Below are 14,017 nucleotides of genomic sequence, written 5' to 3' on the forward strand. Positions count from 1 at the left end.
TTAGAACATACTTACTGTCACATTTATGTCTGTATTTACTCATGCCATTCCCTTCAGCAGGAATGCTTTTTTTCCTATTCAGGTCCTCCATTTACTAAGGAAATCAATGAGATTGTACCTCCTTCATGAACACAGTCCTTTTTACAGTAGCCTACAATAGTAACTCTCTGTTGAACTTCAGTACCACTTATTATTTGGCACATGTTCATGCTTTTAAAATGTTACCTTTTCACAAATCCATATTTTGTTTCCCTAATTGAGTTGCAAGCTCTTCTAAGGAAAAGTCTGGGTTTATACATCATTTGAGTCCTCCACAGTCCCGAACAGAATATCGCACACATTGTGGGTGTTCAGCAAATATTTTTATGGATAATTTGTGAGTAGTGGTTAGTCAGTCTCTTCTTAAGAAACAATCCAGTCATTTTTTGGTTTGTTTTTATTTTTTTCATTTCTCTGGAGTAGAATTATTGATGCTGTCTAAAGGCAAAGATGTGAACTCAGCCCCTCAGATTCTGGGGGCTAACTTGAACTTATATTACAGACATATACATATGTGGTTTGTTTATTTTTAACACTAAAGAGGAAGCACGTAAGGAACTGTGACACCTTTGTTACGAATTTTAGAACTTTTTAACTTAAATACCACAAAAAATAGTTTCTAAAAGGGCGTTGGTTTGAAAGAATGATGCATAACACATGAACATGCGAAGTATTATGTAGCAAGCTGCAGTGCTGTGGCCAGCTGACTCGTTGGGAAAGACCCTGCTGCTGGGAAAGATTGGAGGCAGGAGAAGGGGACGACAGAGGATGAGATGGTGCATGGCATCACCAACTCGATGGACATGTGTTTGAGCAAGCTCCAGGAGTTGGTGATGGACAGGAAAGCCTGGTGTGCTATAGCCCATGGGATCACAAAGAGTGGGACATGACTGAGCGACTGAACTAACTAATATGTTTACGTTGAGTGTTTATATTTTGTTCGACATTCAAACTGCATTTTTAAATAAGTTGCAGTGTTACTATATTTGCATGAATCTGTTCTGTAAATCAGTCAGTTCAGTTCATTTCAGTTGCTCAGTCATGTCAACTCTTTGCAATCCCATGGACTGCAGCACGCTAGGCTTCCCTGTCCTTCACCATCTCCTGGAGCTTTCTCAAACTCGTGCCCATTGCATCAGCAATGCCATCCAACCCATCTTATCCTCTGTTGTCCCCTTTCTTTATTTCTACTATAAAAAAACTCCTATTATAATTATTGTTTGTTAGAGAACTTACCATTACTTTAGTAATGAGGATTTTTTTAATCTTTATTAAATTTGTTAAAATATTGTTTCTGTTTTGTGTTCTGGTTTTCTGGCCAAGTCAAATGTGGGGTCTTAGCTCCCTGACCAGGGACTGAACCCACACCCCCTGCACTGAAAGATGAAGTCTTAACCCCTGGACCACCAGGGACATCCCAGTAATGAGGATTTTTAATTCAGTTGTTTGCATTAATATTAGTTTCTCAAGAAAAAAGGCTCAAATGTATCTGTTATAATTGTACTAACTAATCTCTGATTAATCTTGTAATATTTTAATAGCAATGAGAGTATATGTGTTGGCTTCTGGTTAACACAAGCTGTTTTTATTTTGTCTTATAGAATAATAATAACCTGGATGCCTGCTGTGCAGTTCTCTCTCAGGAGAGTACAAGGTATCTTTATGGTGAAGGAGACTTGAATTTTTCGGATGATTCTGGAATTTCTGGTCTACGCAATCACATGACTTCTCTCAACTTGGACTTGCAGTCACAGAATGTTTACCACCATGGAAGAGAGGGGAATAGAATGAATGGAAGCAGGACTCTAACGCACAGCATTAGTGACGGACAACTTCAAGGTGGTCAGTCCAATAATGAGCTGCTTCAGCAGGAGCCGCAGACAGCACCAGCTCAAGTTCCTCAAGGCTTTAATGTTTTTGGAATGTCCAGTGCATCCGGTGCTTCTAATTCAGCACCACACCTTGGATTTCACTTAGGCAGCAAAGGAACATCTAACCTTTCTCCACAAACTCCAAGATTTAATCCCATCATGGTAACGTTAGCCCCAAATATCCAGACTGGTCGTAATACTCCTACTTCTTTGCACATACATGGTGTACCTCCACCTGTACTTAACAGTCCACAGGGAAATTCTATCTATATTAGGCCCTACATTACAACTCCTAGTGGTACAACTCGACAGACACAACAGCATTCTGGCTGGGTATCTCAGTTTAATCCCATGAACCCTCAACAAGTTTATCAACCTTCACAACCTGGTCCCTGGACTACATATCCTGCATCCAATCCCCTGCCACATACCTCAGCCCAGCAGCCGAATCAGCAAGGCCACCAGACCTCTCATGTCTATATGCCCATCAGTTCACCTACGACTCCACAACCACCCACAATTCATTCGTCTGGTAGCTCACAGTCTTCTGCCCATAGCCAATATAACATTCAGAATATTTCAACAGGACCTCGAAAAAACCAGATTGAAATCAAACTTGAACCCCCACAAAGAAACAGTTCTTCGAAATTGCGCTCTTCTGGACCTCGAACCTCCAGCAGTTCCTCTTCGGTCAACAGCCAGACCTTAAACAGAAACCAGCCCACTGTTTACATAGCTGCCAGTCCCCCAAATACTGATGAGGTGATGTCCCGTAGTCAACCTAAGGTCTATATATCAGCAAATGCTGCCACAGGAGATGAGCAGGTCATACGAAATCAGCCCACTCTCTTCATATCCACCAACTCTGGAGCATCCGCTGCCTCCAGGAATATGTCCGGGCAAGTGAGCATGGGTCCTGCCTTTATTCATCACCACCCTCCCAAAAGTCGAGCAATAGGCAATAACTCTGCAACTTCTCCTCGGGTAGTGGTCACTCAACCCAATACAAAATATACTTTTAAAATTACAGTTTCTCCCAACAAACCCCCTGCAGTTTCACCAGGGGTAGTGTCCCCTACCTTTGAACTTACAAACCTTTTAAACCATCCTGATCATTATGTAGAAACAGAGAATATTCAGCACCTCACGGACCCTGCTTTAGCACATGTGGATAGAATAAGTGAAGCACGGAAGTTGAGTATGGGATCTGATGATGCTGCCTACACACAAGGTAATAAAAATACTGCAATGGGGTCATTTTCCATTCTGGGTTTAATTGGTGTACATTTGACTTCCCTGCAGAAATGGGTATCAGTATCATTATTTTATGTTGTAAATGTTGTCCAAAATAATACTATCTTAAGAACTTTTGAGAGTATTCATATAAATTTTAAATATATCAGTTTTATTATGTTATAACTTGAAGCTTGAATGATAGCCTGATCAGATGTTCCGAATAATCACCTCTTGATTTGGTTGCTCATAAAAGTTTGTTTTCACCTGTAGTGATGCTGACTTTCCCTTTACATTTTCTGCAAATAAAAATTCCTAAAAACATGTATTTTAATAAGAGATTAGTGAACTAGTATAGCAAACTCTGCCATCTTTGGCCAAAAGAATCCTCTGTTCTTCATTGTTCTAATACGGTTTTGCCTTATTTTGTATCAAAGTCTAAATTGCTATGCATTCTTGAATAACTCAAAAGTATCAGTAACAGGATTCAGATTTCTCTTTTTCTTCTTTTCAGTCTCCCTTAAACATCAGTTAATGCAATCTTTTTGTTTGGAATTGTGAATAAGAATTTCAAATCTATCTCACTTGGTTATGCTTTTCAGAAATAGACTAGTTAATATTGGCATAATACTAAATTATATCTATATTAATTCAATTAGAGATCATTTATATCTGACCTCTTAAGTTATTTAATCTTCAATAGGAAGCTATTAAATTCAGTCAGATAAAAAAGAAGATAAGTGTTTGTTTCTTCAATATTGACAAAGGTTTTGTAAATTAGCCAAAGTCCTTTAGAGTAAGGATTTATCATAATCATCTATACCCCTGGTAAACTGTTCTCAGTATTATAGGTTGGAAAATACTACACAGTCACCCCCATGCAGTAAATAGCCTCCTACTACTAGTAGTACCACTTCTCCTTTTTAAAATTTCTAAAACTAATGATTTTACTGCAGAGTTTCATAGAGGAGGTTTGGTTTGTTTTGACTGGTTTGGTTTGTTTTAAACAATTATATTCTAGTGATTCTCAACCCATGCTGGGCTGTGGTGCTTTCAAATTCTTAATCACCTTTGAAGCTTTCAAAACATAAAATTGCCCAGGTTCAGCCCCAGACTTGCTCAATTAGAGCTTCTGAATGGTAAAGCCTAGCTGCATGTGAGCATACATGTTCATCTGTGCACATGTGTTTTAAAGCTCTGTGGGTTATTGTAATTTTCTAGAAATTGTGCCGAAACTTTATGTTCCATATATCTGTGACTAACCTGAAGCCATTTCTGTTTAGTTTTGGCAGTAAGTGATTTTTAATATGACATCATGTTTTTCCACTGATACTTAATTCCTATTCTTACCCCAGAGTCCTTTCTTCTTCTCTCTCCATCAAAGTAGATTTCCTATGTTTGGATAGTTGCTAATCTTTAAATGGAGAGTATTTTTTCTAAAGATTTTATTAATATATAATTGACTTACAGCACTGTATAAGCTTAAAGTGTACAACATAATCTGACTTACACACATCATGAATGATACCACAGTGAACATCCATTGTCTCATATAGATACATTTAAGAAATAGATTTAATTTAAAATATTTTTTCCTTCTGATGAGAACTCTTGAGATTTACTCTTTACAGCTTTCATTTACAGTGTGTAACAGTGTTTTTTTTTTTTTATCTTTACTATACTGGATATTACATCCCTAGTATTTATCTTGGGAGAAGGAAATGGCAACCCACTCCAGTGTTCTTCCCTGGAGAATCCCAGGGACGGGGGAGCCTGGTGGGCTGCCGTCTATGGGGTCGCACAGAGTCGGACACGACTGAAGCGACTTAGCAGCAGCAGCAGCAGTATTTATCTTATAACTAGAAATTTGTACCTTTTGACTGTTTGCATCTAACTCCCCTCTCTCTCCTCGCCTCTGATAGCCATATATCTGATGCCTCTTAAGTTATTTGTTTGCTTTTGAAGTATAATTGACTTACAGCACTGTTTTAATTCCTGGCACTCACATCATAGTGATTCATTATTACTGTACATTTCAAAATGATCATGATTAGTCTAGTTGTCACTTGTCACCTTACAAAAATATTACATAAGTGTTGACTATATTCCCCCAGAGTACATTTCATACCTGTGACTGAGAATTTCATAACTGAAAGTCAGTACCTCTTAATCTTCCTCACCTGTATCTCTTCCCCTCCCACCCTCCCAGAGTGTAATTGTTTTTATGAAGATAACTTGAAAAGGGGAATATTTTACTAAAGTAGACATAGGATACTCATAAATTGACTGGCATATGAAAATAAAGTGTTGCTTAAACTTGCTGTCTCCCATTTCTCTCCCCTTCTTTCTTGAGCCTACTCTATGGCCAGGGTTTTTCCCACTGCAGCACTCCTGCTCCTGGCAAGGCCGTCATTGACAGCATCATTATAAACCCAGTGGTCTTTCAGTCCTTGTCTTTCCTGATCTGAGTCAGTAGCGCTCGCTGCAGTCGAGCACTACCCTCTTCGCTGTGAAACGTTTTGTCCACCTGACTTGGCTGCAGTATGCCACCCTGGGATCCCACCTCTCCTGGTCTTCTTTGGTGGTTCTCCCTCGTCTCTCTGACCATTCACTTCTCTCAACAAAGAAGTGAGATCAAAGCCTCAAAGTTCAGTCCTTGGGCTTTCTCTCTTTTCTGTCTTTACTATTCCCTGGATCTCCATCAGCCTCATAAGTTTAAATTTTATGCCAAAGCTCCCAAATGTGTAACTCTAACCTGGATATATTTCCTGAATTTCAAGCAGTTTATTTAACTATCTCCTTAACATCTCCATTTAATGCATCACAAGTTCACTGTGTCTGAAAAAACGTCTTACATTGCCCCCAGCTTACTCTTCTTGTCTCTATTAATGACATCTTAATCAGGCCAGAAACTTCAGAAACACCACTAACTCCTTCCTTCTTTCACATTTGACACATAATTTGACTAAATCCTGTCAACTTTAACTTTGAAAGTGTATCAAGAATTCTCTTTTCTTACCACCCCCATCCATTGTCACCACTCTGCTCTGAGCTACCATCTTCTCTCAAGTGCTTTATTACAGTGGCCTACCTGCTTTCACCCTTGCCTACGTAGGGTCTTTTAACTCAGCGTCCACAGGAATACAGTTTGAAAAACATAAATCAGACTGTATGACTCATCTGCACATGATCACCACCTTTTCATTCAGAGGTCACTGGCTCTCCCTCATCTCTTACTTTTACTCACCGCCTCACTCACTCTGTCCCAGCCCTGCTGGCCTTCATGCTTCTGCCCCTTCAACCTTAGAAGGCATACATTTAAGGCCTCTGTGCTTGCTGGTCTCTCTGTCTGAAATTCTCTTCTCCCTCAATATACGGTTAACTCCTTCAGTCCCTTCAGGTCTTTACTCAAAGTCACCTTTTCAGTGAAACTATTTCTGAGATCCCTATCTGAATCCACCCCCCAGCATTTCCTGTCTCTTCATCTTTGCTTACATTTGCTCAAGGGGGAAATGAATAATGTTAAGATCAGATCAGTTCAGTTCAGTTGCTCAGTTGTGTCCGACTCTTTGCAAACCCATGAACCACAGCACTCCAGGCCTCCCTGTCGATCACCAACTCCTAGAGTTTACCATGTCCATTGAGTCTGCGATGCCATCCAGCCATCTCATCCTCTGTTGTCCCCTTCTCCTCTTGGCCCTCAATCTTTCCCAGCATCAGGGTCTTTTCAAATGAGTCAGCTCTTCACATCAGGTGACCCAAGTAAGGGAGCTTCAGCATCAACATCAGTCCTTCCAATGAACACCCAGGACTGATTTCCTTTAGAATGGATCTCCTTGCAGTCCAAGGGACTCTCAAGAGTCTTCTCCAATACCACAGTTCAAAAGCATCAACTCTTCTGCACTTCTTTATAATCCAACTCTCACATCCATACATGACTACTGGAAAAACCATAGCCTTGACTAGACGGACCTTTGTTGACAAAGTAATGTCTCTGCTTTTGAATATGCTGTCTAGGTTGGTCATAACTTTGCTTCCAAGGAGTAAGCATCTTTTAATTTTATGGCTGCAGTCACCATCTGCAGTGATTTTGGAGCCCAGAAAAATAAAGTCAGCCACTGTTTCCCCATCTATTTCCCATGAAGTGATGGGGCCGGATGCCATGATCTTCGTTTTCTGAATATTGAGCTTTAAGCCAACTTTTTCACTCTCCTCTTTCACTTTCATCAAGAGGCTCTTTAGTTCTTCTTTACTTTCTGCCATAAGGGTGGTGTCATCTGCACATCTGAGGTTATTGATATTTCTCCTGGCAATCTTGATTCCAGCTTGTGCTTCCTCCAGCCCAGTGTTTCCCATGATACACTCTGCATATAAGTTAAGTAAGCATGGTGACAATATACAGCCTTGACGTACTCCTTTTCCTATTTGGAACCAGTCTGTTGTTCCATGTCCAGTTCTAACTGTTGCTTCCTGACCTGCATATAGGTTTCTCAAGAGGCAGGTCAGGTGGTCTGTATTCCCATCTCTTTCAGAATTTTCCACAGTTTATTGTGATCCATACAGTTAAAGGCTTTGGCATAGTCAATAAAGCAGAAAGAGATGTTTTTCTGGAACTCTCTTGCTTTTTTGATGATCCAGCAGATATTGGCAATTTGATCTCTGGTTCCTCTGCCTTTTCTAAATCCAGCTTGAACATCTGGAAGTTCATGGGTCACGTATTGCTGAAGCCTGGCTTGGAGAATTTGAGCATTACTTTACTAGCGTGTGAGATGAGTGCAACATGTTAAGATACATAACTACTAATACCTGCTGAAAGCTTACTATGTGTTAGGCATTGTTCTGAAAGCCCATTTATTTCTCGTAACCAAATATAAAGTAGACACTAGTAATATTCCTATTTTCAGCTTAAAATGCTCAAGAACAGGTTGATACCTATACAAAGGACAGGTAGCAGCATCAAGATTCTCACCTAGGCAGTTAACAGAGCCCACAGCACTATAATGTCTTTTCAGATTTTCAAAATGAACCCTCTGAAAAGATGGTTCAAGTTTATCTTGTACCTTCATATAACCCGTGCTATACCATGTATGAGGGGCCATGTATGGCTCAGTTTGAGAAGCATGGAGCTAAAAGATCACTTAATAAAAATAAATAAAGGCAGCTATTAGGAAAGAAGTCACAAATAGATGATATGTAGATATAATTAGAAATTACTTGGAACAATAAAGGAATACCCTGAGTAGGGGTAGGAAACACTTTATAAAGACACTTGAAGGTAGAAAAAAAAAAAATTGCTAATGAATAAGGGATGTGGTTTGAGAATTCAAATCCTACCCCAAAAAGCAGGGTGTCCCAGAATGGGCCACTCAGATTATTTCTCTTTGCTAATCACCTTCAGACAGCTGGAACAACCATGATCACTTTCCTTAAGCATACCTACATACATATGGAATTTCCTAACTTGTATGGCTGTGTACCCTTGTGTTATCTGCGTGCGTGTACTGTAGTGGGGTGGCTGTTGTTCTTCGACCTCTTATCTTGTTTTCTTTCTAGTTACCATGGAACGAGTGTTGACCGAGACTTATGTATCATCCAATCAAATCAAAGGACTGTTCCTTCCTACACAATGCATCTCTTGCATTGTTAACTTATGCACGTGTAATGCTTTGCCATTTACACAGCACTAAATGAGGTGACCCAGATAACACTGGTCTTTAAGTAAGGATCTTTTCTGAACTCTTAATTTGTGTGGTGTGGGTAATAAAGAGAAAAGAAATGTCCCTGCTTCCTGCAGTGAAATTGATCTTTCTAAAGCTCCTGAAACACTGTTTCAGAGTAGAAAAAAGAAGTTGAGCCAAGTACTAGAATCATAGGAAAATATTTTTCTCAAATTGAGGAGAGAACATGTATCAATAACTTGGTAACCAAAATGCATTATTTTTAACTTACCATTTAACATTTGAAATATATACTACAATAAAAATTTCAAAAATGAGAATTTCTTTATAATTTCTTATATGCCCTCTGTTGTAGAATGAGAGAGAAGGAGGACAGTTAGTGAAACTGTTGCTGAAACTCAGCCTCTGTTCACCAGTGCCTAATAGAAACCTGGAGACAAGAGTTTTGGGTGAAGTAGAAAAAAGTAGCTTTTATTGCTTTGCCAGGCAAAGGAGGCCACAGTGGACTAGCTCCCTGACTACCATGTGACCCACCCTGGAAGGTTAGTGAGTTTTATAGTGTTCAAGGAGCAGGGCTGATGAGCTCATGGACAGTTCTTCGATTGGTTGGCATCAGGGCGAGGTTTCAAGTATCAGCCTGATTTCAGCTAGTCTGGGATCTGTGTTCTTATGGTCAGCAGTTTTCATCTGAAGTGTGGTCCTTCCTGTATAAACAACCTAGGAATGTTTGTCAGGCCTTTATCTGTATCTTTGAGAAAACTGAGAGTTGGTGACTGTGTTATATGGCCAAATTACAGTCTAAATTGTTAGCAGTTCCCTAGCCCAACAGTTATTCTGTTTCTACATCTTCACATTTTCCAGTCATTAACTCTTGAGTCAGCATTTTACTTCGAAAGACAAGGACACAGAGACTTCAATCAGGACCCTGCTCATCTCAGCACCAAGTCTCAGCACCCCCTGTAAAGGAAATAAATTATACCTGAGTCCTTAAACCACTGTAAGAATTAGAGTCAAAAATGAGTCCCAAATAGAAAAAACAAATTCAGGTTAGAAAGTTCAGTTCAGAGTCTGTCAGCATGAAGTAGATTCTCACTTTACTTGCTAAGAACAAATATTAAAGTGAAAATTGCTTACCAGTAGTAAGGTTACTAGATACCTAGTATCTACTAGGTTACCAGATAGCTGCATTTCCTTCCTTGAGTCATACCACCGGACTTTACCTAACTTCTGTAAAGAACCAATAAGCACTTTCATCATTCACTGTATTCTGAGATTTTCTGGTGTCCTCTCCCATTCATAAACGTATGATTTTTGTAACACTGGCAACTTGTGTAAGTGTGGAGAACAAATGCTCTACTCATTCAAACCTATTTTCATTGGGGATTAGGGGAGGAAAGGGTTGGCCTGTGTTCTATATTTTGTTATAGTTGCCAGAGGCTCTTACCAAACTAACATTGCTGCCAAAACTGACTTCTCCTTCTCCATTATCGATAACAAAAAACGCTATGGTATTGACCTTTTCTTATAATCACTTTTATGATATTTTAATACTTTCCAGTTATATTTATGGTCCTATTATATTGAAGAGCAGTAGCTTTGACTTTGAACCTAAAATGGAAATACAAATAAAAAAACTAATGAGATGAAAATTAGCTTCTTAGAACTTCTCATTCCTTGTCATTTTTTCAGCAGTACTTCCCTCCAAACCACAGCACCTTTCTACTTAACAAGATTTAATAAAACTGCTAATCATAACAAAAATTGAGGGTGTTAGATATTCTTTTCTAAAAGAACTAAAAATTAATTTAAATTTTAAAATTTGCACTTTAACTTTTATTCATCTGCTAATTGGAAATGTCTTTTTTTTTTTTTTAATGTTGACTTGCTGTGTTGACATTGAGATCATGTTAAATTAACTCAGTAATTACTTGACATTAGACCATTTAAAGGATTTTTTTTCTTTTGGAGAAAAGAATGGCCTACTCCTCATAGATTCTTCCCAGTCTTAAGACTAACCACCTTTTTCAGTTAGAATAAATCTCAAGATTGGAAGAGACTCTGCTGCTGCTGCTGCTGCTGCTGCTGCTGCTAAGTCGCTTCAGTCGTGTCTGACTCTGTGCAACCCCATAGACGGCTGACCGCCAGGCTTCCCCTTCCCTTGGATTCCCCAGGCAAGAACACTAGAGTGGGTTGCCATTTCCTTCTCCAATGTGTGAAACTGAAAGTGAAGTCGCTCAGTCATGACCGACTCTTCGCGACCCCATGGACTACAGCCTTCCAGGCTCCTCCGTCCATGGGATTTTCCAGGCAAGAGTACTGGAGTGGGGTGCCATCGCCTTCTCCGGAAGAGACTCTGAACATCATCTAGAACTCTGCAGCAGACGTTATCCAGTCCGCTTACCCGTCCAGCAGTTGGACCCTATCAAATGTGAATCCATCCTATTCTTGGGTACCTTATGAGAAACAAGCTACCTCCTGAGGTAGTACATTCCATTTGTGAAGAGTTTTGCCTACTGGCAAGTTATTTCCTATATTAAGCTGAACTTTTTTACAAGTATTAATGAAAATAACATATCCATATGGTAAAAGAAGTTTAACACCAAAAAGGGAAGGTACAATGAAAGTGTCTCCTTTTGCCCCCTGACCTCTCCCTTTGCCCAACCATCCACCATTTAATTATCTGAGGAAATCTCCATTATCAGTTCTTTATCCTCCTTCCGTTTATAGTCTTTGTCTCACACTCACTTTTTTTAATGAAAGTTTTTTTTTGAAACTTTCATAAAGTTTTATGAAACTTTCATAAAAAGTTCTTTTATGAAAGAAAATGTATGTGTGTGTGTATATATATATACATACATATATGAGTATATATAAATACATAACATGAGGAACTGTATATATCCTCTGCTGCTGCTGCTGCTGCTAAGTCACATCAGTCATGTCCGACTCTGTACATCCCCATAGACAGCAGCCCAGCAGGCTCCTCTGTCCCTGGGATTCTCCAGGCAAGAACACTGGAGTGGGTTGCCATTTCCTTCTCCAATGCATGAAAGTGAAAAGTGAAAGTGAAGTTGCTTAGTTGTGTCCCGACTCTTCGCAACCCCATGGACTATTGTCTCCCAGGCTCCTCTGTGCATGGGATTTTCCAGGCAAGAGTACTGGAGTGGGTTGCCATTGCCTTCTCCAATATATCCTCTATAGTATGTATAACATAAACATACTGTGTGGGGCTATATGATATACAATTTTGGTTAACATATCTTAAGATCATTTTATTTCCACATGTACAAATATTTTATTCTTTCACTTTAAAAAATTTTAGTCATTATTTTAACATTTATTGAGATAAAGTTTGTCATTTACAGGGTACAAGTCAGTGATTTTTAGTATAGTCACGTGTGTGCAACCATCACCACAACCAATATTAGAACATCACTTCAGAAAGAAACTCAATACCCTTTATCTGTCACCTCCTATCCCATCACCCCCACTCTCAGCCATAAGTAGTCACTAATCTGCTTCCTGTCTATAGGTTTACATATTCTGGACACTTCATATGAATGGAATTCCATAATATGTAGTCTTTTGTGACTAGCTTTTTTCACTTAGGATAATGTTTTAAAAGCTCATCCAAGTTGTAACGTGTTAGTACCTCATTCCTTTTTATGGGGCACTCTGCCATTTTATAGATACACTACATTTTATTTATTTATTCATCAGTTAATGGACATTTAGATTGTTTCTGACTTTTGCCTATTGTAAAATAATGCTGTGATGAACATTTGTGTACAAGTTATATGGACTTATGTATACACATAAGTGTAAGCATACACACGAGTGGAATTGCTGGGTGTTACGGTGGGTCTGCGTTCAGCCATCAAGGAATGAGCTGCCACACCATTTTCCACCGTGGCTGCACCATTTTGTATTCCCACCAGCAATCTTTGAGGGTTTTGATTTCTCCACATTCTCTACCACAGTTGCTATTTTCTTTGATTCTTACCATCCCAGTAGCTGTAAAGTGGTATCTCATTTTGATTTACATTTTTCTGATGACTAATGATGTCGAGCCATTTGTGTATTTTCTTTGGAGAAATGCCAGTTTATATCCTTTGCTGATTTTTTAATTAGGTCATTTGTTTTTATTACTGAGTTGTATGAGTTCTTTGTATATTGTGGTTATAGTTCCTTATGTGATTTGCAACTGTTTTCTCCCATTCTGTGAATTATCCTTTCACTTTCTTGGTAAGTGTCCTTGAAGCACAGTTTTTAATTTTGCTGAAGTCTGGCTTATCGCTTTCCTTTCATTATTCATATCTTTGGTGTCATATCTAAGGATCAGTGGGTAAATCCAAGGTGATTAGGATTTACTCCTGAGAGTTTTAGAGTTTAAATTTTTGTCTCTCATCTATTTTGAGTTAACTTCTATATAAGGCTATGAGATAAGTGTCCAAATTTCATTCTTTTCCATGTGGCAATCCAGATGTCCCAGCACCATTTAGGTTTGTTGTTATTGTTGCAAGATTTTCTCCTATGCCATCAGTTTCCTTTTTTTTTTTTTATGTTGGAGTGGAGTGAACAATGTTGTCAATTTCAGGTGTACGGCAAAGTGATTCAGCTGTTCATATGCTTGTATCTATTCTTTTTCAAATTCTTTTCCCATTTAGGGTATTACAGAATATTGAAGCAGAGTTCCCTCTACTATACAGTAGGTCCTTGTCAGTTATCTGTTCCCAGCACCATTTGTTGAAAAGACTTTTCTCACTGAATGGCCTTGGGACCTTTATAGAAAATCAGTTGACCATAAACAGATGGGTTTATTTCTGTACTTTCAGTTTGTTTGTTTGTCTATATGTTTGTCCTTATGCCGTTACTACACTGCCTTGATTGTTGTTACTTTATAGTGAGTTTTGAAATTGTGGTGTGTACATTCTACTCTGTTCTTTTTTAGTTTGGTTATTTGAGGTCTCCTGCTATTCCATATATATTTCAGAATCAGCTTGTCAGTTTCTACAAGCTGGGATTCTATAGGGATTACACCAAAATATTTTCCTAAATACACTTTTTTTTTTTTAATGTAAGCAAACCAAAAGGATTTATAATGAAAAGTTCTCACACTGAAGACAGCCAGTAGCTATTCACAGTTCATTTTGTATTCTTCTAGAAATTGAAATTATATATGAAGCATACATGTAT

General features: G+C 38.8%; 1 protein-coding gene across 2 annotated transcripts in view; it reads left to right on the forward strand.

Moving 5' to 3' along the window:
- The window catches only part of TAB2 (TGF-beta activated kinase 1 (MAP3K7) binding protein 2), an 86,284-nt gene that overhangs the window by 54,850 nt on the left and 17,417 nt on the right, over positions 1-14,017 (forward strand). For both annotated transcript variants that reach the window (XM_015097463.3, XM_042253587.1), the window contains one exon: positions 1,641-3,141. In XM_015097463.3, coding sequence (XP_014952949.1) covers positions 1,641-3,141 — 1,501 coding nt within the window. The remainder of the gene's footprint in view (positions 1-1,640; positions 3,142-14,017) is intronic.

This window comes from Ovis aries, chromosome 8, assembly GCF_016772045.2.
Source record: "Ovis aries strain OAR_USU_Benz2616 breed Rambouillet chromosome 8, ARS-UI_Ramb_v3.0, whole genome shotgun sequence".
Classification (NCBI taxonomy): domain Eukaryota; kingdom Metazoa; phylum Chordata; class Mammalia; order Artiodactyla; family Bovidae; genus Ovis; species Ovis aries.